This window comes from Nannospalax galili, unplaced genomic scaffold (assembly GCF_000622305.1).
Source record: "Nannospalax galili isolate Female #2095 unplaced genomic scaffold, S.galili_v1.0 scaffold110, whole genome shotgun sequence".
Taxonomy (NCBI): domain Eukaryota; kingdom Metazoa; phylum Chordata; class Mammalia; order Rodentia; family Spalacidae; genus Nannospalax; species Nannospalax galili.
Window position 1 is genome coordinate 880688 of NW_008328707.1, and position 25318 is coordinate 906005.

Consider the following 25318-nt stretch of genomic DNA (forward strand, 5'->3'; position numbering starts at 1 on the left):
TTAACAGCATTGGTGGTTAATACTAGTTCAGCAGCGCTGATGCTCTGAAGAGATAAGGGAACACTTTAAAGGCTTCTTGTTGGGCGTGTGGTGATCCACGTCTTTAATCCCAGCACTCTGGAAGCAGAGGCAGGTAGATCTAAGGGTCAGCCTGGTCTACATAGCAAGTTCCAGATCTGCTGGGGCTACAGGGGAACCCCGTTTCAAAAACAAAACCCCACAAAAACAAAACAACTACAAAACAAAACCCCCTACTTAAATTTTTCCAAGAGGAGTAACCATTGTTAATATTATTAACATGATTTCCTTGCTTCTCTAAGCTGTGAGGAAAGAAATTAACACAATTTATGATCAAGTTTGGGGTCACCATCTGCCAGTTTCTATGCCCCAAGGTGGGATTCATCCTGCGGGGGCTGCCCAGACAAAGTGGGCACTTCTCAGCTGGTTGGCACCGCGCACCTGAGGCCCCTGCATCCCTCTCGCCTTTCTCTAGAAGTATGGATATCTCTGCCTGCTTCTGGTTGCTGTCCTCGGGAACGGGTTTTTCGGGCTCCGGGGCTCGCAGGCTCCAGCGCACTCGGATGCCAGGATTGGAGGCGGAGGCACCGCCTCCGTCTCCCGCGCGCCCGCGCGCTCGCTCCCGGCTCCTCCCCGCCCCAGCCGGCTCCAGTCTCCTCGGTGCAGGCTCCGCACTGCAGATGCCAGCCCGCCTTCGGGTGCTCAGTGGCCCCCGCCGCGCCTTGCCGGTGCTCTGGGCTCCCGAGCTCGGGCTGCGCTCCCGCGGCTCCCGAGGGCGGCCTCGCCCGGAGCTTTGCGTGCGAAGCCGTTCCGCCGGCCGGGCAGCTGGGGCCGAGGCGGACGGTGCCCCGAGCGCTTTCGGATGCGGCAGGACAAGCTCACCAGCTCTCTGCGGCGCGGGGGAAGATGCCCGAAGCGCCAGGGTGGCGGCGGCGGCGTGGGCACCATCCTGAGCAACGTGCTCAAGAAGCGCAGCTGCATCTCTCGGACCGCGCCCCGGCTGCTCTGCACCTTGGAGCCGGGTGAGCTGCGGCGCTGCAGACGCGGCGCTGGGCAGTCGCGTGGCGGGATGCTAGTGCCGCGGGGTGCCCTGCCGGCCTGGGAGGGCACGGAGCACACCCGGCCCGGGTGCGGGCAGCCGGCTCCCGGGGCGCCGCGAAGACGCCCCGCGGCCTGTACACGGCCTCGGTGCGCGGCGGGGAAGCTGCCCCCGCCAGCCAAGGTTGTGTCACCTATTGTGCTCCGGGCTTGCGGGAAGCCAGACCTCTAAGAAGGTGTGTGGGTTCGCGAGAGCACAGCCTTAACCCACAGGTCGGAGGGAAAGGGAGCGACTGTGATGGAAAAGCCGAGCGTATGTTTTCCAGAGTCTAGTCCCTGGGGTTGTGAGTCCTGGGCACAGCTCTCCTGGTCAGTCTCTTCTGAGTCCGGGTGGGAGAGGGCAGGAGCTTCTCTGTAGGTAAGGTCCAGGAACGCGCCTGATTGTATTACGATAGGCCTTTTCTGCCATCAGCCTGTGTTTACGCATCCCTGCTTCCCCCGGCTCTTCCTGTCTCCGAGCCAGCTCCTTCAGTCCGCATCCTTGCTGGGGTTTTCAGAGCCTGGCTTAGCGCGGGCGCCTGGGCGCTGAGGGTTCCGGCAAGGGCTAGCCGCGGAGGGAGCATCTGTAGTTGCACCTGAGCTTGAGCTTGGCGCTCACCTTTCCCTGGAGTGACCTCAGCTGGCTCCGGGAGGATTGTCATCTCCACAGTCCTCCCTCTCGCACGCCCAACCCCTACCCCGCGCCTTCGGGGACCCGCTGTCTCTCAGCTGCAGTAGATTTTGCGCTGGGTCCCAAAGGGCGGAACACGTCGCTGCCTTTCCGAACCTCGTGGTTTCTTTGTTTTTTTCCCCACGGAAGCGTCTAATAGTATTTATTCACCTTCTTCTTTTACCTTTTTTTTTTTTTTTTTAATTTTCTCACGTTGAAAAGTGTTTTGTATTTCTGAATCCGGAACAGCTGTGATTATCGGACGAAACATAAACCTTCTCTCCTTTCACTTAAAAGAAAAGGGTGAAAATGACCCGATTTAAGTCTTTAGATGAGGGCGGCAAATGATCAATTCCACGTAAGACCTGACTCATTATTGTTCATAGGAAAATAGTTTGGTTTTGACTAACTAGCCCCAGTTGGATTTCAGCACAGGAAGGCAATCAGCATTAAGCCCAGCAGGTGATCCAAAAAAGTCAAAGGAGCATATTTGGCCGAACATACTGGAGGAGTCCTGTGGTTTTATGGCAGCTACAAAAAGTCAGCAAGGGGCTGAATTTCCTGGTCTTTGTTGTAATAAAGGAAGTCGTGTCTATAAACTCCTGCATTCAGCACCCCGGGCTTGAACAGCACACTTACATCAAAGCCCATTTCATTGGCAAGAGCTGGAGGCACTCTTGTGTGTCACCTCCATCTATCTCTATCAGGAGTTCATTTAAACCGTCTCTAAGTGGGAAGACTCAGTGGGTTAATATTCTCTCGAAGCAGAAAATAATCTATCCAGGCATAGCATGGTTTTGGTTCCAAAGGTAGGAAAACAAGTATCAAGGCATCCAACTGGATGCCCTGGGCTCCTTGGAACCCAGGTTCCAAGCATGTGTCCACAGCACTGGTGCAGGGCTCCAAGAAGAGCAAGCATTTGTTTGGTCATGGGCTTCGGCAAATTAGACACATCTTTTCTGCATCTTGATTCCATAGATATGTCTTCTAACAGACTATTATTATTTTTTTAAGCCCTGAAGACTACTTCTGTCCATATCAGTCTCCAAGTGGTTGATGTTGTGGAGAGGTTTTCAACATGTGTAACCTGCAATCAACATCTTAGAGGCAACAGCCTCATTATTTGATTTTTGCAGTTTGTAAAACAATATTATTGAGTGTTTGGCATTTATTGCTCCTTGGATTTGTAACCAATAAGTGGGTTAAGGGGCTGGGGAGATGGCTCAGGGGTACAGTGCTTGCTGCAGAAGCATGAGATCTTGAGTTTGCATCCTGAGCACCCATGTAAAAGCCAGCACAGTGCAAGTCTTAGTCCCAATATTGGTGGGGGGTATGGGGAGGTGTGGATACAGATCATTGACTGTCCAGCCTAGCTGCAAAGTTGAGAGACTCTCTCCCCAGATTAAAGTGGAGAGTGATTGAGGAAGATGCAGGACATTGGCCTCTGGCATGCATACTCATCTGCACATACACATACACACATATGACTACATACATACAATACACACAAGACGTGTACATATGGCTTAAAGCTGAGCATGATGGTATCTGCCTGTAGACCCAGTACTTAGGAGGTAAAGGCAGGATCACCTCAAGTTGAAGATCAGGCTGGTCTACATAGTGAGGTCTGGACAATTGGAGGCTACATAACAAGACCCTGTGTTAAAAAAAAAAGTCTTAAAATGTTACAATTGATTTTGAAATTATAGAAAAAGAATAGTATTTTCAGGTTTGATTATATTTTTATAGAATTTAAGCAAGAATTGTTATGAAATTTCACTTCAACAGCACATAATTCTAATATGGAATTGTGAATAAGGCCAAATATAAGTGTTAAAATTTACTTATGCCAGGCATGGTGGCACACGGCTTTAATCCCAGCACTTGGGAGGCAGAGGCACTGGATCTCTGTGAGTTCAAGGCCATCCTGGTCTACATAGTGAGTTCCAGGACAGCTGGGGCTACAGGGAGACCCTGTCTCAAAAAGATCAAAAATTTTTTTTTTACTTATGTATTTTTCTGCTTCTGTTCCATAGACTTGGGATCTGAGTCAAAGAAAATTCAGTGACTGGGCATGGTGGCACATGCCTTTAATCCCAGCATTCAGGAGGCAGAGGCAGGCAGGTCTCTGTGAGTTTAAGGCCAGCCTAGTCTACATAATGAGTTCCATGCCAGCTGGGGTTACAGGGAGACCCTGATTCAAAAAAACAAAAAACCAAAGAAGGTTAAAGTTGTAGATTACTTAGTTTTAGAATTTAGTTCTATTTTTAGTTCATAGTCTTGAATTTAATACACTGTTATCGTCAGTGGATAAGCGTATCAAAACAAAAATATATGAAAATCTCCAAGTGGAATTGTTATAATAAATTATTCCATGGGAGAATGGAGGGGGGTGGTAAGGGATGTAGCTCAGTGATAGCAGGGCTATAGATTTACTCCACTGCGCCACCAAAACAAAACAGGGAAAAGAGCTACACAGACTCACTCAGGGCCTTCCACGTATCAGGCAAGCACTTTACCTCCTCCTAACATTCACAGTGCCACGATAATATTTTATAGCATTTGATACTCTGGTAAAGCTTTTCTTTTTCTTTTTTTCTGGTGTTGGGAATGGAACCCAGGCTCTCATTCATGCTAGACAATCCCTGTACTGCTGAGCCACACCTCCAGCTATTGAAGTTTCTGTAATAGTCTTAGTCCATTCAAGTGTAGTAGAAAAACAAACTCTGTAAGTAGAAAACTCTCCTCTTGTATGTCATAACTATTAATTACACCAGGCGAGGAGATTTACAATTGCCACAACAGTCCTCTGAGACAGGCATTGTTACCCTCAATTGGGGCTTGAGGCCCAGACAAGCTAGGTAGTTTACTTGGGTTTTGGGACCAAAGATAATGATGGCTGATGACTCTAGCCTTATGGTATCATTTATTGTTTTCATTTTTGTATTATTTTAGGCTTCTGTGGAGACCGCCATCCAATGTTATAATCTCCATTTTACTGTCTTAGGGCATTTTCCAATTTTCGAATCAATATGACTTTTATATTAATAAATGACCAAACTTTAGAAAAAAATTTTAATTTTTTAAAAATGACAATTCAGTAGAACCAAAGCTGATTTTTCTTTACAATATAACTTGTTATAGTTTACATAAATAATAATTATTTATTTTTCTTTTAGGAGTTGATACAAAATTGAAGTTCACTCTTGAGCCTTCTTTAGGTCAAAATGGTTTTCAACAGGTAACTTTACTTTTGGTTTCTTTTAAGGCAGTTTTAGTTTGGGACATCAGTAGGGTATATTGGCTTATGTTCTTAAATTGAGAATATTCACATATATTTTTATACAACAAAGATGCCAGTTTTTTTTACAGTTCCTTGTAAAATAAATTTTTTTGTAAAATAAATTTTTAAAATTTTATTTATTATTTTAATTTTATATGTATGAGTGTTTTGTCTGCATGTCATGAAGTGCCCACCGTCAGAAGAGGGTGTTGGTCAGAAGAGGGTGTTGAATTCCCTGGAACTGGATTTAGGACAGTTGTTAGCTACCATGTGGGTCCTGGGATTCGAGCCTGAGTCCTCTGTAAGAGCAGCCAGTGCCCTTAACAACTGAGCTATCTCTCTAGCCTTGTAAAATAACTTTTAAAGCATAAGGAACATAGATTTATATTTGCAGTGAACAATTTTCTGTAAGTGGCACAAGTGTGAATAAATTTAGGGGAATCTGATAACTACTGTAGAAACCACACAATGCAAATAAATTAAAAAACTCACATATCTATTATTTTTAACATATGTGTTTTGGCTTTTGAATCAGAGCTTCCCAACTACTGGGGTCAAATGGGTAACAGGTATGTTTAGTTAGGGTATCAGAGGCATGAGGCTTGGAGTGGTCACAGTACCCAGAATGATAATTACTGGCAGAAAGAAGCTCTGACTGTCCTAGTGTGCTCTATTAACTTTCTCATGCAGTATGGGTGTAAAGATGGAGAAAAGCCTGAAAAGTGCTGATCCAGGTCAAGTTTTTACTTCTCTGATAGTTTTCTCTGCTTCTAGTGGTATGATGCGCTCAAGGCAGTAGCCCGACTGTCGACAGGGATCCCAAAGGAATGGAGAAGAAAGGTAAGTGGGTTCACAAGGCTTAAATATAAAAGGACTATCACTCTATCAGAATGTCTGGGAAGTTAAAAAGTATTCTTCATTTACACATAGTGTTTACTATTCCTCCTGTGCCAGGTACTGTTCTAGGTGCTAGGGATGCAGTAGTGGAAAGAACAGAAAAGTTTTTGTCCTCATGGAACTTACAATGAATAAAATATAAAGTGTGCCAGATAGTGATTAGTGCCATGGATAAAAATAAAACAGGCAGAGAACTAAGGGGAGTGTGGGAGAATGGGGGTGAAGAGGTGGAACTTCAAATAGAAGTTGACATGCAAGTAGGACCCTGAAGGAGGTGAGACTTAAGGTGTACAGTTACTTGGGGAAGATAACTCTAGGCAGAAGGAACAGCCAGCTCAAATGCACTCAGCTGGGAGCACCCGGGCCATGTTTGAGGAAAAGTGTGAGGCCACAGGGGCTGGAGCTCAGAGAGCCAGGGGGAAGTAATAAGAGGACTGTAGAGGCAGTGTGTGTGGTTAGGTCATGTATGCCCTCCTAGACTCTAGGAGGTGTAGATGGGAGTAACGTGTGTGTGTGTGTGTGTGTGTGTGTGTGTGTGTGTGTGTGTGTGTGTAGGTATGTGTACATATCACTGATAGTAGATGACATGATTAGATTGAGATCTGTTACAGTTGAGATGCATATCTAACTTGAAGATACCAACTGTGCATTTGGACCTGATTCTGATGCTTAGAACTCTGGTTGAAGATATATGAATCAATGTTATTCCTGCCAAATGGAATAACTTGAAATGTGCTCTAAGGATATTGATTGATAAATATAATCTTTTACAAAATTTTATTCGTTTTATGTGTATGAGTGTTTGCCTGCATGTTTATATGTGAACCATGTGTATGTGTGCCCATGGAGGCAGAAGAGAGCATCAGATCCCTTGGCACTGGTTGTGAGCTGCCATGTGGGTGTTGGGAACTGAACCTGGGTCCTCTACAAGAGCAGCCAATGTGCCTAACCTCTGAGCCATCTCTTCAGTCCTAATCTATTCTTAATACTAGAGTTTGAACACTGAGGAGTTTCTCAAAATAAACAATAAAATTGAACTGTGAAATACATTTTTCATAATTAGATTTTCTTGGTAGGATAAAGGAGTAAAAATATTCAGTGACTCTTAAAAGAATTGTTTATTCTGGGACCGCATCTGCCAGATTTGTGTGTATGGAGTGGGTGTTGTGTATATGTGTGTGTGGGAGATTTAAGGCAGAGGCTTCCATGGAGAAAAAAGGCCCATTATTCAAGTAACTGAAATAAAATAGAACTGCCCCCCCATTTTTAACCAGTATCTCTAATGATTGGATTGCTACTTTGCACATTGTAGGAACTCAACAAATATTTATTGAAAGAGTAAATGAAAGACCCTATAGGGTACAATTTCATATAGCAAAAATTTTGCTGAGTTTCTTGTAGACCCCCGTGTGAGCTATGTTTGGTCTAGGAACAGTTCTTTTTCTTTTTTTTTTTTTTTGCTGGACACAATAACAATTTTCTAATAAAAGTGAAATGATGTGTTTTACTTTTCCAATCTTCTTTATTAATATTATGTTTTAGGTTTGGTTGACCTTGGCAGATCATTACTTGCACAGTATAGCCATCGACTGGGACAAAACTATGCGCTTCACTTTCAATGAGAGGAGCAATCCTGATGATGACTCAATGGGCATTCAGATAGTCAAGGTAATGACCCTGAACTTGGCCTGTGGTTCTGTTGCAGAAAAATGGACTTCAAGAGCCAACTGTTTCCTAGACAGAGGATCAGTTGCTTTCTATCTTGTGGTCCAAATGTCTTTGTAGTTTCTGCCTTCTCATTTCATCAGTTAATAGCTTTTGTAAGGACAACCTTGACTGTCTTGTCTTCATAGATTTAAATGTTGCCAGTAAGAGTAAAATGTGAATGAGCTTCCATTCGTATTCTATGTTATTTATTTTCCTCATGTGATAGGAGATTGAAATTCATTTTTAGTTTCTTTAGTATGGGCTAGGGCTGCCAAATGTATTTTTACATAAAAGTTATTGACTTGAGAAATTGAAGTCAAATGTATTTCATATTAGAAGCATTCAGCTCTTATTATGTAGTTTAACTGTTGATTTATAGTTGGTTAGGGTGACTGAAGGATCTACTTCAAGCCAGCTGTGGAGGCAGCTGTGGTTGCATACCTGCATTATTACAGTTGATTAGAGCCTGGTGTTAAAAGCCAAGGATGCTGATTTCATTTGGTACCAGAATAATCCTCTTACATAAGGCTCAGGCACATGGGTTTTGATTTATATGAGTGTATCACAGTGTGATGCTAAGCTCGGATTTTAAAAGGAAGGCTGTTCCATCTACATTTTGGTCACTGCAAGATGGCTAATGTGTTGGCACATTTGAATATATTTTTTAAGGAGGAAATACTAAAATGAGCTTCTTTCTGATCTAACTTGGTCTGTTTCAAACAAATGCTAAAAAAGAATCATGGCATTGCATATTGAGGCCCTTTGCATTATCCATATTTCAATTCTTTATCTGAAATTTCAGAATAGGTTTCACAGAGACAAGTGTTTCATATTTGAAATATTCATTTTCTGTCTAACTTATGAATTAAGACAATGCATATTTTATAATCATGTTATTAAAAGGATCTTTTATTTTTTCATTGAAGCAAATGCTATGTCGGTAAAATGACTTTAGCTCCTAAAAACTATAGTCTCTTGATAATTAATTTATAGCTGTTAACTCCCTTACATGTTAAAGTGCAGCAAATGTTTTTGTCTGTATTATAGAAATTTATAAAATGATGTGCATAGGGTGATTTTTCTGTGTTTACAATACATCTTTTAGTTTTCACTATTTTAACCTATTCCTTAATATTAGAGCTTTGGTAATTAAATATACCTTTTTTTTTTGTTTTTTTTGAGACAGGGTCTCCCTGTAGCCCCAGCTGCCCTGGAACTCACTATGTAGACCAGGCTGGCCTTGAACTCACAGAGATTCGCCAGCCTCTGCCTCCCAAGTGCTGGGATTAAAGGCATGCGCCACTATGCCTGGCTCAAATATACCATTTTTATACAAAGGATTAATATCAACATCTACATGCATGTGTTGATATGAGTTTTATATATGTATATATATAAATATGACTGATGCTTGTTTTAAAAATAAACTCTCAACTTTCATGACATTGTAATATGGTTTTGTTAATTGAATAACTTTTTATGTTCATTATGGAGATATTTTAAGAAAATTTGCCCAAGTCAAATTCCCCTTGTAAATCTCTTAGACTATATTTAGAAAGCAACAGAAAAAAGAGAAAAATTTAAGATTATTTTGGCTTATGAGTATAAGCTGCATATAAGTTAAAAAGCAATTATCCATGTTGATAAAGGTAAATATGAGGTAAAGAAATAAAAAGTTCTTTTTGAGGGAGTAGTAGAAATTATACTTGTAAACTTTCAATTACTGTGACAAAGTTATGACATAATACCTGAGACAGTCAACTCATAAAGAAAAAATATTTATTTGGTCACAGTTTCAGAGTTTTTCATCCATGGTTGATTTACACCATTGTTTTGGGTTGTGGTGAGGCAGGCCATCATATTAGGAAGTGTGTGATGGAGTAAAGCTACTTACTTCATGGGGGCCAGGAACCAGAAAGAGGAGAGGCCAGGGTCCCAATAGTCTTTTCAAAGACATACCGCCAGACCCTACTCCCTACTAGACCCTACCTCCTAAAGGTTGCAGTGCTTCCTAATATATCACAGACTGGAGATTAAGCCTGTACATGGCCTGTGGGGACATTGCAGGGCCAACTATAGCAGGAGGCATTTTAAAACTATCATGTTCCTCCCTTAGGATCTGCATCGCACGGGCTGTAGTTCCTACTGTGGTCAAGAGGCTGAGCAGGACAGGGTCGTATTGAAGCGGGTTCTGCTGGCCTATGCCCGATGGAATAAGAATGTTGGGTACTGCCAAGGCTTCAACATCCTAGCTGCACTGATTCTGGAAGTGATGGAAGGCAATGAGGGGGATGCACTGAAGGTGAGTATCGGGCAACTGAAAGACTTTACAGTGACATTTCATTCTGTAACTCTCCTGTTTGATACTTTACCCTTCCTAATACCTTTGTAATTACTTAAAATAACATTTTCCCCAAGTTAAAGCCATGTCAGGTGACAGAGTGGTGTAACCACTAATGATGAGGAAAATAAATGTTTTCATTCTCATAAGATATTCTAAAAGCAACTTAAATTTTGATTGCTCGTAACACCAAGCCCGTATTCAGTTTCTTTGAGTCAGAAGTTTGGGCATGTCTGGGCCAGCTCAAGAGCAAGCATATCACTCTGGCATTCACACCAGTGGCTGTTGGGATCTCATTTGAAGACTCGAGTGGCAGGAACATTTGCTAAGTTAATTCATGTGGTTGTTGGCAAGATTGAATTCCTCATAGGCTGTTGAACTGAGAGGCCTCAGGTTTTTAATTGGTGGTTGACCGGAGACCCTTTAGTCCTTGCCATGTAAGCTCTCCATCTCACAGACTGGTGGCTGACATTCCCCAGAGAGAGCAAGACAGAAGAGATTACAGATTTGTAGTCAAATGCCAGGTGGGACAGCCATTGTTTTCCTGTGCTAAGTGGTCACCAGGTCTAGCTCTGACTTAAGGGTGTGACTACCAGGCCTGGGGATGTAGCTTTGTTGGTGGAATGCTTACCTAGCATTCACAAAGCCTTGGTTTGATCACCAGCACCACATATATCTGGTGTGCTAGTGCACTCCTGTAATTACAATGCTTGAGAGAGAGAGAGACAGGAAGATGAAGAGTTCATGGTCAACCTGAGCTACATGAGACCCCATTACAGAGAGAGAGAGAGAGAGAGAGAGAGAGAGAGACTACAAGGAGATAGGGACCATTGGGATTACATTAGACATTACCTGTCTACCACATCTGGCTGGACTGTCTTTTATGGTTGTTGTAGTCCTGTATTCAGGGTAAGGTGTGGAGGTGGTGAGCCAAGGGTTTCTTTGGGAGGTGTCTGCATGGAGAAAGATTATGAAAGTAAATTGTGTCTTTATCTTTGAATCTTTTATGTCTAAGTCCTTTGTTTGTTGAAAGTGGTTCTGGAAACATTCTTTGAGATGGAACACTGGCAGTGTGAGCTTAGAGGTCTGAATGTGAGTGGATAAGTCATGACAAGTGTAGTCTACAGGAGAAATGAAGCCTTTCAAATGTGGAGGGGGGCCACTGCCTTATTTGCTTAGGGCAGTGTGGGTTGCCAGATCACAGCTGAACCTTTAAACTGCTGTTGATGGCAGTATTTGTGGTATATGAGATTTGATCTTTGTATTCAAGCTCCCACCTGTTTGACTGTGGTGAATGCCTCAGTGATATGGAAAAATAAACAAATGTTCCTCCTGGATAAAAATACACACCACAGTGGACTTAATTATAAACCCAGCCTGATAGGTATTCACCCTCTCCCGTTTTCCATTCATGTATTGAATAGCTTGGAAGCTACTTGCTCATCAGATAGGTGATAGTGGGAGAGAGGGGAGGGAGGACATGACAGCTCAAATGCATAACATTAAGGTATTTTAAATTAAGGAGTAATTTTATTTATTCAGTCTATAAGCTTCAGTGTTTTCTTTTCTCAGATGCCATTTACATCTCTAAAATAGGAACTGTTATTTTGGAAAGTTGGAATAAGATTCAGATTGAGGGGTGGATTGGAGAGGTGTGCACATGCCCCCCAGATCATGAAAGGGCTCAGTAATAACTGAGAAATTAAAAACACTCATAAAAAGCTGGGTTGGAGCTGAATGTGATGGTGCATACCTTTAATCCCAGCACTTGGGAGGTGGTGGATCAGGAGTTCAAGGGCAGCCTTGGCTACATAGGCAGTTCAAGGCCAGTCTGAGGTACATGAGATCCATTTAAAACAAAAAACCCCAAAGCAAACAAAACCAATACAAAACAAAACGAGAAAGAAAGAAAATGAATGCAGTGCATGCCCTGAGAAACCACACGAGGCGATCAACCGACGATGAGGTCTTGTGGTTGGACACTCTGTATACGGATGAGAGCTGGGCTCAGGAGACATTTCTGTTGCCCAGGAAATCACTGGGTATCTGTGTTTTTCCAATAGCCATTTTAGCTTTTGCAAGTTGAAATTCCCGGGGAAATCCATAGAAACGTGCAAACCACTTCCCATTTCTCAACACTTCAAGTTTTCTCTGTAACTGTTTTGTTTATATTTGTTAAAAATTAGAAGCAGAAGAGGGCTTCAGATTCCCCTGGAACTGGAGTTAAGGACGGTTCGTAGCCACCATGTGAAGCCCTCTTCTGACCTCCGTGGCATTGCACAACACGGGTGCACTCACATACAGGCAGGCAGTATACTCATACACATAAAATAAAAATAATAAATAAAATATTAAAAAAATTAGAATCTCTCTCATTACTAATCCTTATATTATTATTAAATTTTTTCTTTATTTTTGAGAATGTTATAGACGTTAATGAGATATCTACCCCCATTTCTCTTGTCCAGTTTCCCTCATGTCTCCTCTAACATGGCTGCTCTCAACTTCATGTCTTTTTTTTTTTTTTGATAATCCACAAAGGCTAATTAGTGATGTTCATATGTGCACGGATGTGGAGCCATCCACTGGAACATGGGAAACCTGTCAGTGGTCACATCCTCAAAAAAGAGTGATTCCTTCTCCCCTAGCTACTATCCACTATCCACTGTCAACAGAAACTCAAGAGGAGAATTCAGTCATAGTAGAGTGAGGGGGCTGCCTCTTATGTCCTAACATCAGAGTTTGAGAAGCCTTAAGAACAATAATTTTATTGTGTCACATAATTATTAACATAACAAGAAATATTTTTCTTGTAGTTTCAAGGAGGTCATAGTTTCTTAGTAAAAATGTGAGTGTTAGGGCTGGGCTGTAGATCAGTGTCAAAGTGATCTCCTAATATGTGGGAGGTCTTGGGGTGAGTCCCCAGCACCATAAATACAGAAATGTGAAAATTTTTCTTATACTATATAATTTATCTTTAAGGTACAACAATCCTTACATTATTACCTTGGAATTTGCCTTTGTCCTATGAACCCCTTTCTCTCTGACCCACACCCACCAGAGTCTCTATTCTGGGAATCCTCTCACCGCTACTCTCTGGCCACCCTCTCTCCCCAGGGACTGGGAGGACTCTTTTTTTTCCTGTTGCCAAGCTTCTGCCTCTCAGATGAAATGTTTACCTAGTAAATCCTGTCCTAACATAACAAAGCTACAACCCCTTGGGCCTGCCCATCCTGTACCAAAGGCTGCAGAGGGGCCTCTCAGGAGTCTGTCCTCATTACAGAACTAAGTTCTGAAAACTAGAAATTATAAACTGCAGATGGGGAAGCATGGACCCTTAGCAGGACTAGAAGCTAATGGTGGGGTGCTGTGAGATGCTCCACCAGCATACAGAGCCAGCTGGGATTTTGTTCCTTGTTTTTTGGTGCTCTGAGAAGTGAGCTGGTCTTTCAGGGAGTGGAGCATCACAGAGTGTGTAAGCTGAATGAGAAAAGACTGTGCACATGTGTGTTTTGTTAGATCATTCACATTGTTTTTGGCATTTTAGAAAAGGCAATACAGATCGAACAGTCAGAATGAGTCAGTAATTTGAAGAACTTGTGTGACCATGTTACAGTTTTGGAAAGTACTGTGTATTCAAACAAAACCTAGCCATATTCTCTTGGGAGAGGAAAGGGACAAAGCCAACATCAGTCACTCTAATGGTCCAGGTGGCAGTGAGTGCATCTCAGGCCTGTCTCAGTGTGGGTGTTTTATGGTAGGTGAGCTCTTGGGTTTCATATCCAGGTTGTAAAACCACTGACATCAAGGAACCAGGACAGAGGCTCCTGCTGGGTGCTGAGGAGGCTTGTATTTAATCTTGTCTCCATGAAGCTGACGGTTATGTAATCACAGCTACATATGGGGTGAACTGAGGTCTGGCAGCCCATCTAGAAATTTCTCAGCCCGGCCAACTTTGGGTCTGATTTACTTAGATAATTATGCCGCCCGCTCCTTAGCAGGGTGTAGGTAAGGCTTGAATATCTGGAACATTTGGTTCTGACACATCGGGAGGCTAGGATGCTTTGGCTAGCTGTGATTTGTCTATTTGGATGTGCTCTTTATTTTGGACATGTCAGGATCCTGGTTGTCTTATCTTTTTCTTTAGATTATGATTTACCTGATTGATAAGGTACTTCCTGAAAGCTATTTTGTCAATAATTTGCGGGCACTGTCTGTGGATATGGCTGTCTTCAGAGACCTCTTGAGAATGAAGCTCCCTGAACTATCTCAGCACCTGGATACCCTTCAGAGAACAGCAAACAAAGAGAATGGAGGTAATAATGATTCATTGCTATTTTACCTCTGAAAATATTTGACTTCTTTTATTCAACTCTACCTATGAGCTTAGATTCTGAATGGAAACACAGGTTGCCAGGTGTTTTTGTTTTAAGATCTTAGCGCAATCAAACAGTTACATTTCCAGAGAACAAAAACCTGAAAGTATGTGGGACCACACACTGAACCTTTTACTAGCTGTGGATGGGTAGGTTGTTGATTGAGAGCCTAATTCTGCCTTGGTACCAGATCAGCCGCTTACAGGATGTGTTGTACTCTAGATGAAGAATCATGTCTTCCTATTCAGTTAGACTGCTCTAAGCTGACTCTAGGCTTATATGAGTTCTTTGAAAAGCTAAGTTATAGGTATAACTTTGCCAGAAGCAATGAGATTATGGAAGAGAGGTTCTGAGAGTCCCTGGTAGTTAGTGGTATCATCCTGGCTAAATTGCTGTAATTATACCTACTGTGTGGATTTCTGCAGCTGTGCTCTGGACACCAGAAAGGATCTTCAGCAGTTCACTGTGCTTCCTGTACATACGTGCCAGTTCTGTTATAGATTGCACTTGTAGTCTACTCTCATTCACACATTTAAAACTGGGAGCACAAGGGTTGTCGTTCAGTGGCAGAGTGTCTAGCATGCACAAGGCTCTGGGTTCGATCCCTTGCATCACCACTAAGGGAAATAAATAAAATAAAGAAATAAAAATAAAAAGTTAAAATCTGGGAACATATTAAAGGATTTTGTTGCTGTTTTTGAGACAGGGTCTCACTGTGTAGCCCAGGTTGGCCTTGGACTAACAGAGGTCTTTCTGCCTCAGCCTTCCAGTGCTGAAATTACAAACGTGTTCCCCCATGCTCAGCTATATTAAAGGATTTTGAAGATCTAATTGTTAATTAAAATATACTGGACAGGGGCTAGAGAGATGGCTCAGTGGTTAAAAGCACTGATTGCTCTTGCAGAGAACTGGGATTTGATTCCCAGTGCCCATATGGCAGCTAACAACCATTCATAACTCTAGTTCCAGGGGATCCAACACCCTCTTCTAACCTCTGTGGGCATTATACGACGCGGGTGCACTTACACACATGGCAATACAAAAGGCAATACACTCGTATACATAAAAATAAAAATAATGAGTAAAATATTTAAAATACACTGGACATTTTAGTGACTGCTGGTGTCTCTTAACTATCTTTTCATTTGATTGGGTGTGTAGTGTAACTATGTACCTTCATGAATTTCATGGTTCCAGACAAACCAGTCTTACTTGTCCTATAGTCAGACTTGAGCTACTGAGCTGTGTGTTTTTCCTCAGCTCTTTTGTACTTGACTGTGAGGAATAACCTCAGGTTCTAATCTCTGAGCAAATACTTATTCATAGGAAAAAAAGAAAACGAGTGCAGGGAAACCTTTTGCTTATACTGGGGTAGTTTTTCTTACTGACTATAATTGGAAGGATCAGTCTAAATATCTAAATCTTTATATTCAGTAATAGGTACACATTTATAATCAACAGAAGCGGATGTAAGCGCTGGGCTTTCAGTGAGCTCAGAAATTTCAAAACAGCCTTGCTCCCAGATCTTTCTTTAGAATGTGTATAATTTAGCTCAAAATATTTTTAAATGTAATGTTGTTTAGCATCTAAATATTGGAAAATTTCTAGCCAACTTTCTATTTAATTCCATTGTGGTCCTCAGACCACAATATAATTTAGGGATATAATATAATTATATAATTTAGGGATAAATAATTCATAATTAACAATTTTAGTCTTAAGAGCTACACTTGGATTAAAGCAGTCACTCTAAGATTTTGAAAGTCTGCTGGGTTTGTTTTTGAGGAACTAAATTCCATTGTTTTTTTACTATGTTTTTGGTGAGGAAAATGTCCTCTTTAATTTTCAACACCCTTTAATAAGTAGAGCCAGGGTAAGCTTACATAGAGATTTCTGAAGTATGATAAAGACTTTGGGAAGCACACGACTTGAAGCTTTCTACTAAAAACACGTTCTTGTAGAATCATGGCAGGGGAAAAGGAAGAAAGAAGCCACTTGAAGCGATGCGAAGAAAGGGGCTAGGAAGCGTGTTTGGGTGGATGTGAATGCTGAGAGGGCGCCTGTGGGTGTCAGAGCCTCAGTTTTGAAGGACCTGTGTGTGCTTGTTTCGTTTCAGGTGGATATGAGCCCCCACTCACCAATGTCTTCACGATGCAGTGGTTTCTGACTCTCTTTGCCACATGCCTCCCTAACCACACAGTTTTAAAGATCTGGGATTCAGTCTTCTTCGAAGGTTCAGAGATCATCCTAAGGGTGTCCCTCGCTATCTGGGCAAAATTGGGAGAGTAAGTGACTTCCCCCGTCTGTTCTCTGCTGTTAGCAGTCTTTGGGCAATTAGTGTAGAGCACTGACACTTCTGCATGAGGAAAAGAGAAAGTGGTGTGCCTCCTTGATTTGCTTAGCCTCCAGAAACCTCAGCTGACTCCCTGGTTGCTCTGGGAAAGAGGGAATCTATTTCAGGGAAGGACCAGGTTTCTTCTGGACTCCTCTCCTCCTCAGTGTCCAACTCCCTCCTCATCAGAGGCTTTCTGGATACTCCATTGGAAGAGAAAAGAGAACTTAAAGCAGAAACTGGAGTATTTGGAGAGAAGTAGGTGGATTTGTTGGCTCATATCATGGTTTGGATTATTTATTTTTATTTTTGTCTTGAGAGAGCCTCATGTAGCCTAGGCTGGCTCAACTTGATAAATAGTCAAGAATGGCCTTGAACTCCTGATCCTCTATTTCCCAAGTGCTGGGATGACAGGGGTGCCTCACTACACCTGGCTCTTGTATTATTTATGAAACTTTATTATTGACTCTGTTATGCCTTCTGAGGTATGATAAAATTGAATGAGATAACCTGCACATGTACCTGTGCTTGTACATAGTGGATCGCAAGGCATTCCGCCCTTTCATGTGGAATCATGTCTATGCTGAAATCTGGTCTGTCAGAACATATCACCAAACAACCTTACTTCCTCTTCTTAACCAGTAGCAGGTGTGAGAGAGAGAGTGTGTGTATACTCATCTGTAGAACTACTACATTAATGTTGTACTTTTAGGGCATTGGAAGAAATATTAAGATAGTCTCACAGCTAACTTAAGAAATAGAGATGTTTTCAGTGAATGCTATGAAGGACTGAGTAGGTGTTTTAAAAGGTCTCCCTATTACATTTGTTTATGTGTGTGTATGTGTATGGGTGCATGTGCATCACTGTATGCCTTGTATGTATCTGTGTGCCTTGTGTATGCAGGTGCCCATGGAGGCCAGAAGAGGGTGTTGGATCTTCTGAAGGTGTAATTACAGGTGGTTGTGAGTTGCTTGACATGGGTGCTGCGAACCGAAGGAGGGTCCTCTGGAAGAGCAACAAGCACTCTTAACTGCTGCGCCATCTCTCTAGCTCTGTTTTAAAAGTTTTTAACTAGGCTTTTTATTTATACCTTGTTTCTGGAGAGTCTTCCAGGATTTTAAGTGTTTTTGCAAAGAAAGATCCACCAACGATCCATTTTGGAATTAAAAAAATCACTAATGTGTGTATTTTTTCATCACATAGCTGTCTTTCTTGCCTTTGTTGTAAGTTGCTTTTCAGATAAGGAAAGGAATTCATCTGTATGAGGTTTGCTGTGCCATTTACTTATCTTTTCATTTTCTCTCAATACACACCGCTTTCTGAACCCATGCATTTCTAACCTACTCCCTCATTTACACTTTCTGAGTGTTCATAGTTTCTCTGGGTATGCTAGTTCTTGGTTTGTTGCATTCAGACGGTAAAGAACTGTACTGTAGGGTGGGTTGGTGATGGTTGCCTTTGTGTTAGTTCTCAGTGATGGAGCAGGAGGAAAAGAGGTGATGTTCCTATCTCATTACTATTTATCTGTTGGGTCAGAATTTATTCCTAGGGTAGTGTCAGGGTCATATAATGTAATGATGATTGCTACAAGTAAGTGAACAGGCACTGTTCCAAGCACTCAGCCTGTGTTAATTCATCTACTCTCCAACATCCTGCAAGCTATGGTCTGTTACCATCTTCATCTTAAGATTTATTTTTATTTATGTTATATACATATATACATACATGCATATATATATATATACACACACACATATATAAATAAATGAGTGTATGTCATATGTGTGCATGTTCTCATGGAGGCCAGATGAGGGCATCAGTTCTCCTTGGAGCTGGAATTACAGGTAGTTGTGAGCCCCTCAACATGGGTGCTAGGAACTGAACTAGGGTCCTCTGGCATAGAAGCAAGTGCTGTTAACTGAGGAGCCATCTCTCCCGCCCACCATTTTACAGATGTGAGAACTGAGGTACAGAGTTCAGTGAACTGCCTGGAATCACCTGATTAGTAAGTAGGAGGGACTTGTTTTGCATCTAGGCATTCTGAATTTGTGCTTTTTATTATGCAAATCTATTACTCATAATTGGCTCCTGTTTATGAATTGTAAATGTTTCTGGAGTTTTGCTCATTATAATTATATATCTTCTGAGCCTGCAACCTGTGAGGAGCAAGGAAAGGTCACCAACATATATCAAGTGCTGACAGCGCCTGTCATTATGTTTGGCAGTTTGAGCGTATTATCTCATTTGGTTCTGCTAGTAACCCCACAGAGCAGGCGAGATTATTCTTCCCTGTCTCTTCAAGTGAGAAAATTATCCTAAGAAGGTTAATTAACTCGTTCACAGTCTTGCAGCTAATGAGAAGCAAAGCCAGGACTGGAGCCTGCAACTTTCAGACTCCAGTGCCTGTCATCTTCCCATAAATGCTCCACTGTGGGGAACATTGACAGTGTGTAGGTAGCCTCTGGTCCATGTATAACTGAATAACATGTGTGCTTGCCTTATGCATTGTCTGTGGGGCTCTCTATTCACCTTGCTTCTGCAACCTGTTCTTCCTTTCACTCACTGGAGGTTGCTTTGGGAATCTCTAAGAGTTCACTGCCATAGCATCTTTTATGTCCTTTCTCTTCTGACCTCCCATATCGGCACCTGCCCTCATCACCTCACGAGAGGTGTATATCCTCCTAATTGTGCCCAGATATGCCAAGCCACCTCCAGGCCAACATTGCCAAGGGTACAGCTGTTCTATATCACTCCTGTTAAAAGCCTCTTGGTCACTTGTGCCCCCCAAGAGGCTTAGCCAGCTGATCCAACCTTTGTCCTCAGCTCTCACTGGCTCCCTCTGGCTGTGCAATGATTCCCCCCTGCCCAGGAATGCTGGTCTTGTAGAACAGCAAGCAGTTCCCCACAGAGGCCTATTGTTTGACATCTAGTAGTCTTTGCAATGCTTTTTCCTACTTGGCAGCTGGAGAGCATCTTTCAGAACTCATCTCAAGCATGTTCTCCCCTTCATCCCCTCCTCTCCAGGGTAAACTTGACCACTTTTCATTTGACTCACCTGCTCTGCTGTATTTTTGTAATGAGAATTCCTCAGTTTATTTTAATTATTTAGTCACATGATTGTGACAATGAGATTTGAGCCCGAGGTTTTTTTTTCCATTACTGTTTCTTGTTTTTTGAATGACTCTGAAAAATCATCCAGCATTAGTGCCTGTCAGAACATGGCTTATAGTTGGTGGGCAAATAGAATTATTCTACCATGCGAAAAACATTGTAATAGATAAAGCAGCCCACTATTTGGGGCTATTTCTTTTTTCCCTCTTTAGAAGAAATATTGAAGTCTAACCTGTTTCATAAGTTCCCAGGTGACAAATTCTTCCATGAGAAGAATTCAGTTAGGCTATGAACACATTCTGAAGACTGATGAAATATTTAGATAGAGTTTTTGTGTTCTTCATCTCTTAACCCTACTGATTTGAAGTCTGTCTATGAAAGATAGCCCTGTAGATTAAAACCAACGGATTCTCTACAGGGGATAACTGCTCTTTAGTTCCAATTTCACGGTTCTCATTTCTGGCTGTTCATAAGTATTCTGATGTGCAGAATGGATCACATGGGAAGAATAAAAGTGCCCAGTGGGCTGTGAGGCTCAGGGAGCTGTGTAGGAAAGATGGGAATTCATTCTATAACAATTATCTCAAAATTACTTTTGGTGTTTGTTTTGTTTTCACTGTTTTTAAAAAATGAGGTCATGCTGTGTTCTCTAGGCTGGTCTGAACTCCTGAGTTCTAGTGATCATCCTGTGTCAGCCCCCTGAGTAGCTGGTATGAGAGGTGTGCATTACCATGACCACTTCGCTCTCGGTAGCGTTGATCTTTGTTCCATGGATATCAGGCTATACTGAATGTGTATAGGATCTTGACGTGAGTTGATTGCTAGCTTGATTGACTTACTGGCAAGAGGCAGCACGTGCTCTTGTTCCTGTTTACAGCATGACTGCTCTGAGCGAGTCCTTTTTCTGTCCTCTTTTCATCTAGGCAGATAGAATGTTGTGAAACAGCAGATGAATTCTACAGCACCATGGGATGCCTTACCCAAGAGATGTTGGAGAATGACCTTCTACAGAGCCATGAACTCATGCAGGTAAGTGGGCAGTGTGGGCAGTTTGGGCATGGGAACAACAGGTGCTGGTGTGCTACCCTTGAGAAATATATTGGCCAGTCCTCAGTCATACCTTTTCTGTTGATCAAGAGTGTGCATAATTTGATAAGAATCTTTTTCACAAAGAAAAGGAAGAAATGAATGATGTTTTTTGTGGCCTTCATTCAAACTGTATTTCTTAAAAATGTTTAGGTACAAGATAAAAACAAACTTGGAAAAAACCAAAACAAAACATCAGGTGCTTATTGTGAGTGATTCTGAGAATTAAAAAAAACTTTAACTTTATTATGGCACATATGTGGAGGTCAGAAACAACCCTTGACTCAGTTATCTCCTTCCACTGAGGGTTCAGAGGCTTGCACAGCAAGTGCTTGTACCTGCTGAGCCATTTCCCCAGCCCTAATTCTAAGATTTTTTTTTAAAGGGAGACATGTGGGGCAAGGAATTATTAAGACAAAAGGAGATTAATCTGCATCTTGGTTTATGGCCAACTGCTGTTACCATATATTAATCATAAGCCTCAGTGTGAGACATTTGAGGGATTTGGTTATTTTTTTTTTGTCATGTTGCTGTAGCATTGAAATTGACAGTATCAGTATGATAGCTGGTTTTTTTTTTAGCATTCCTTCCTATTAGGCCCTGTGACATCATGTTGTCCTCATCCTCTTCCAGTGCTTTGGGCTGTTGTGATCTTCCTGTTTCTTCCTCTTACCCTTGACCAACTGCAGATTGTATCCAAGGCTGTTCTTGGGACTTATTTTCTTTTTTCTTTGTCATGTCTCTCTTCTTTATTTTGGTTTCACCTTTATGTTGGGTTACATGCCTTGGGTCATTTTTGGGTATTGATTTTGAGTCAATAGACTATAAAACTAAAGCTCAGAAACTGACTCTGGGCTTGAGGAATGAGGAAATTCATTTTTCTTCTCACTTCCAGGCATCCCCAGCTGCTTCTCAGAATCTCTGGTTCTTAGCTGACCTCTGATTTATTGGGAGTATTGATAGTCTGCTGTGACTTCCCTGGACATTAATATTTGAATCTCAGTGCTCCTTTATGTTTGATCTTTCTTCCTTCCTGTCTCAAAGGAGGAAGGAGGAAGTGTTCTGTCTGACCCTGACATCTGAGGAAGATGCCTTGAGCATTCTTCTGTGTCCCAGTTCCATGCCTGGCAAGTTCCATTCATGAAATCCTTTACATTCTACAGATCTACCAAAATCATGTGCTGAAAGCAGGACTCGGAGAGACTGGCCCATCTCTCTTGTGCTTGAAACTTCTGTGGCTCCTCACAGCCTATAAACCAGCACGGATTCATCATCCCATGCTCTTGACTCTCTGGCGGTAAATCTCCCTTTTTGGCTAGAGTTCCCGTTCCTCCCTTTTGCATCCTGTCCTCTCCTCTTTGGGTGAAACTTTCTTTGATGTTTGAAGAAATGTCTGGAAACACACTTCCTCCAGACTGCTGCCCTCTCCAGTTTTGCTGCTTCTGATTTCATAGGTCTTCCCTTTGAAAGTTTCTGTCTTTCATGAAGTTTCTCTCATCATCTAGCTAATGTCAGCTTCCATTTCATAGTTTCATTTGTGCCTCTTGTGAGAGCTTTCATCACCTTCTGCCTTGACTTAAGATTGCATCTTATTTCTTCTGTAAGATTGTCAGTCCTGGGGCTGGAGAGATGGCTCAGCACTTAAGAGCATTGGCTGTTCTTGCAGAGGACTCAGGTATAGCTCCCAGCATAACCATCCCAGCTAACAACCATCTGTAACTTCAGTTCCAGGGGATCCAGTGCTGTCTTCTGGCCTCCACAGGCATTGCAAACAGAGGTGCACTTACATACAAGCAGGCAAAACACTCATGCACATAACATTTTTAAAAAAATTGTCAGTTCCGTGAGGACAGGGGCTGTGTTTAGCATTTTGCTTTTGATAAGAGTTTTTCAGAACATTTATTAGTTCATGAAGTGAATGTTTGTAGAGAGTCTGTGGCTTGTTTTTTTTGCCTTTTCTTTTCAGTATTTGCTGAGTTAAACAAAACTCAGATGATGGCCCTTCTTCTGTATTCTGTCTGCTCTTAAAGAATCAGCATTTTTCTGCTGGAGTAATTATCTATGCTTCTTGCTTTGATCACTTGGTTGTTCTATTGATCCACATACTAAAAGCTTCTGTGCATCTTTCCTTCCTTCCTTCCTTCCTTCCTTCCTTCCTTCCTTCCTTCCTCCCATCCATCCATCCATCCATCTGTTGTATGTTTGCTTGGTTGGTTGATTGGTTTTGATTTTCTGAGACAGAGTCTCATGTATAGTCCTTGCTGGCCTGGAAATTGCTATGTAGACCATACTGGCCTCAAATTTAGAGATCTTCCTGCTTTTGCCTCCTGAGTATTGGGATTAAAGGCATGTGCCCCCACACCCAGCTTTTTTCAAGATTTTTTTTTTAGGGGCTAGAGAGATGGCTCAATGATTAAGAGCTTTCTTTCTTTCTTTCTTTCTTTCTTTCTTTCTTTCTTTCTTTCTTCTTTGAGACAGGTTCTCAAATGACACTGGGCTGTTAATAACTATTGTAAGTAGCAATGCTTTAGCCTCATTTTCTAGGTTCTGTATTGACTTCTCCAAATACTTATTGAACATCCTTAAATGTTATGCTAAGTACTGAAGATAAATGTGGGAAGAAGACATGGAGTCTGTGCTCAGGTTCCTCATGTAGCTTAGGATGTGTACTGAGGTTTGAGTGGAGGTTGGAACTGAGGAATAGGGTGAAGAGAGATGAAGAAAGATGCTTCCATGTGGGAATTAATATGTGGTTTTACTTTTAAAGATGAATTAGAGTTGGCTAGATTCTGTGTCTATGTGTGGAGGTGATGTACATACATGTAAGGGCCCATCTCTGTGTGTGTTGAAGGCACTGGTAAGAGGTGATTGGCAGTTTGCAGCTGTGCTGTTGCTTTTCTCATTGCTGTGACAAATATCTGATGAAAATCAACTTAGGGAAAAAGTTTTAGTTTGGCTCATGGTTTAAAAGGGCGCAGTCCATGGTGTCGGGGAAGCATAGGAGAGTTCATGGTGGCAGGAAGAGGCATCTGGAATTCCTCACTTCCGATAAGACCTTCTCTGAAGGTATGCAGCCTTCTCTTTTTGTTCAGTTCAGGATGCCAGCCCATGGGGTGCTGTTCATATTCAGGGTGGACCTTTCCTCTTCAGTTATAGCCTATCTGGAAACTCCCTCACAGACACACCCAGAGGTGTATCTCCTAGATGATTCTAAATCCAATCATGTTGACAGTGAAGATTATCACAAATTTACCCCTTGTCAGCTTGACAACCAAAGACATCACTTTAAATCTTACCAGTGACTGAGGGAGCAGCAGGATTAAAGGATGGTACAGAAATAATGCATGATGGGTGAGGGACAGCACAAGGGTTTGTTCTTCAGTGATTGGGTTGTGGGAGAGTATAACCGCTGGCAAGGAACTTGGACTCCATCTTTAGGCCAGTGAAATTGTGCTTACTGCAGTTGTAGGACTTCTGTGGACCCTTTGGTAAGAGAAAAACAGGATCTATAGATCTGTCAGGTCTTTAAGGAGAGGAGGGGACTGGCTTGAATTGTGTTTTGTGTCAACTGTATGAGAAGATTTGAAAAGATTTGAAAAGGTCAAATCTGACCCCAGGATGGTCTGTGAGGAGTCAGTGAAGGGCAAAGAGAAGAATGAAGTAGAGACAGACAAAGTGAGGTTGACTCCATATGACCATGGACACAGGGTAGAGAAAGGAGGGAGAGAAATGGGGGAAACAAGGGAAACCCACAAGTTTCTGGATTAGGAGAGAAAGAAGTTGATTCTCAGAGGGAGGAAGGTAAGTGTGTTTCCACACAGGATGCATTGGAGGTAGGCTTTAGATGTCCCATTCCTTATGTGAGGGTCTTTCACACCTCTTCCCACCAGGATAAATTGCTCTGGCCACAGCTCTGTCCCCGTCCAGGCCTCTGTAGGATACATTCCCTCTGATGCTCCCTGTGTCTTGCCCACCTGTGTCTTCCATCTCTTCTCTGTCATCTCAGCCCTTGGTGATGATGCCTCCTCTGGTTTTATTCAATACTGAAAATGTTCAGCAATTGATTTAATGTGAATTTCAGATTATTTGTCATTGTTTGCTAGTTTTTCAAGTGTGTTTTTCTAAGGAAGACATGGGTTTTTCAATGAAAGGGGCTTCATGTTACTTTCTCTGTAGTAACCAGTAGAGTGCTAGGTATATGCTTGGTTGCTCAGTGGGTACACAGAATCGGAGAGCATTGGCTCTGGAGGTAATGGCTTTCAAACTGGACTGTGTATAATAAACATTTCAGGAATATCTTCAAATGCAGCTATTTGGCCTATAGGTGCTTCTAATATAGGTGACTTTTAGATCTGGTTTGAAAGAAGCTTAAAGATTACAACTAATCTAAGTCTGTTACTTTCTAGACAGGAATCTAGG

The 25318-nt window shown here is 42.1% G+C and overlaps 1 protein-coding gene across 3 annotated transcripts in view; it reads left to right on the top strand.

The window, feature by feature from the left end:
- Positions 1 to 633: 633 nt before the first annotated feature.
- Positions 634 to 25318, top strand: part of Tbc1d30 (TBC1 domain family member 30) — a 38748-nt gene continuing 14063 nt past the window's right edge. Inside the window, exons 1-8 of one of the 3 annotated variants that reach the window (XM_029561520.1) lie at positions 634 to 1040; positions 4945 to 5006; positions 5823 to 5888; positions 7488 to 7613; positions 9769 to 9954; positions 14141 to 14309; positions 16486 to 16654; positions 20737 to 20842. In XM_029561520.1, the coding sequence (XP_029417380.1) occupies positions 881 to 1040; positions 4945 to 5006; positions 5823 to 5888; positions 7488 to 7613; positions 9769 to 9954; positions 14141 to 14309; positions 16486 to 16654; positions 20737 to 20842 (1044 nt within the window). In that variant the 5' untranslated portion in view covers positions 634 to 880. Of the gene's footprint in view, positions 1041 to 1276; positions 1293 to 4944; positions 5007 to 5822; positions 5889 to 7487; positions 7614 to 9768; positions 9955 to 14140; positions 14310 to 16485; positions 16655 to 20736; positions 20843 to 25318 lie in introns of those variants that run through there. The other 2 variants (XM_008829034.2, XM_029561524.1) reach the window with 2 other exon arrangements.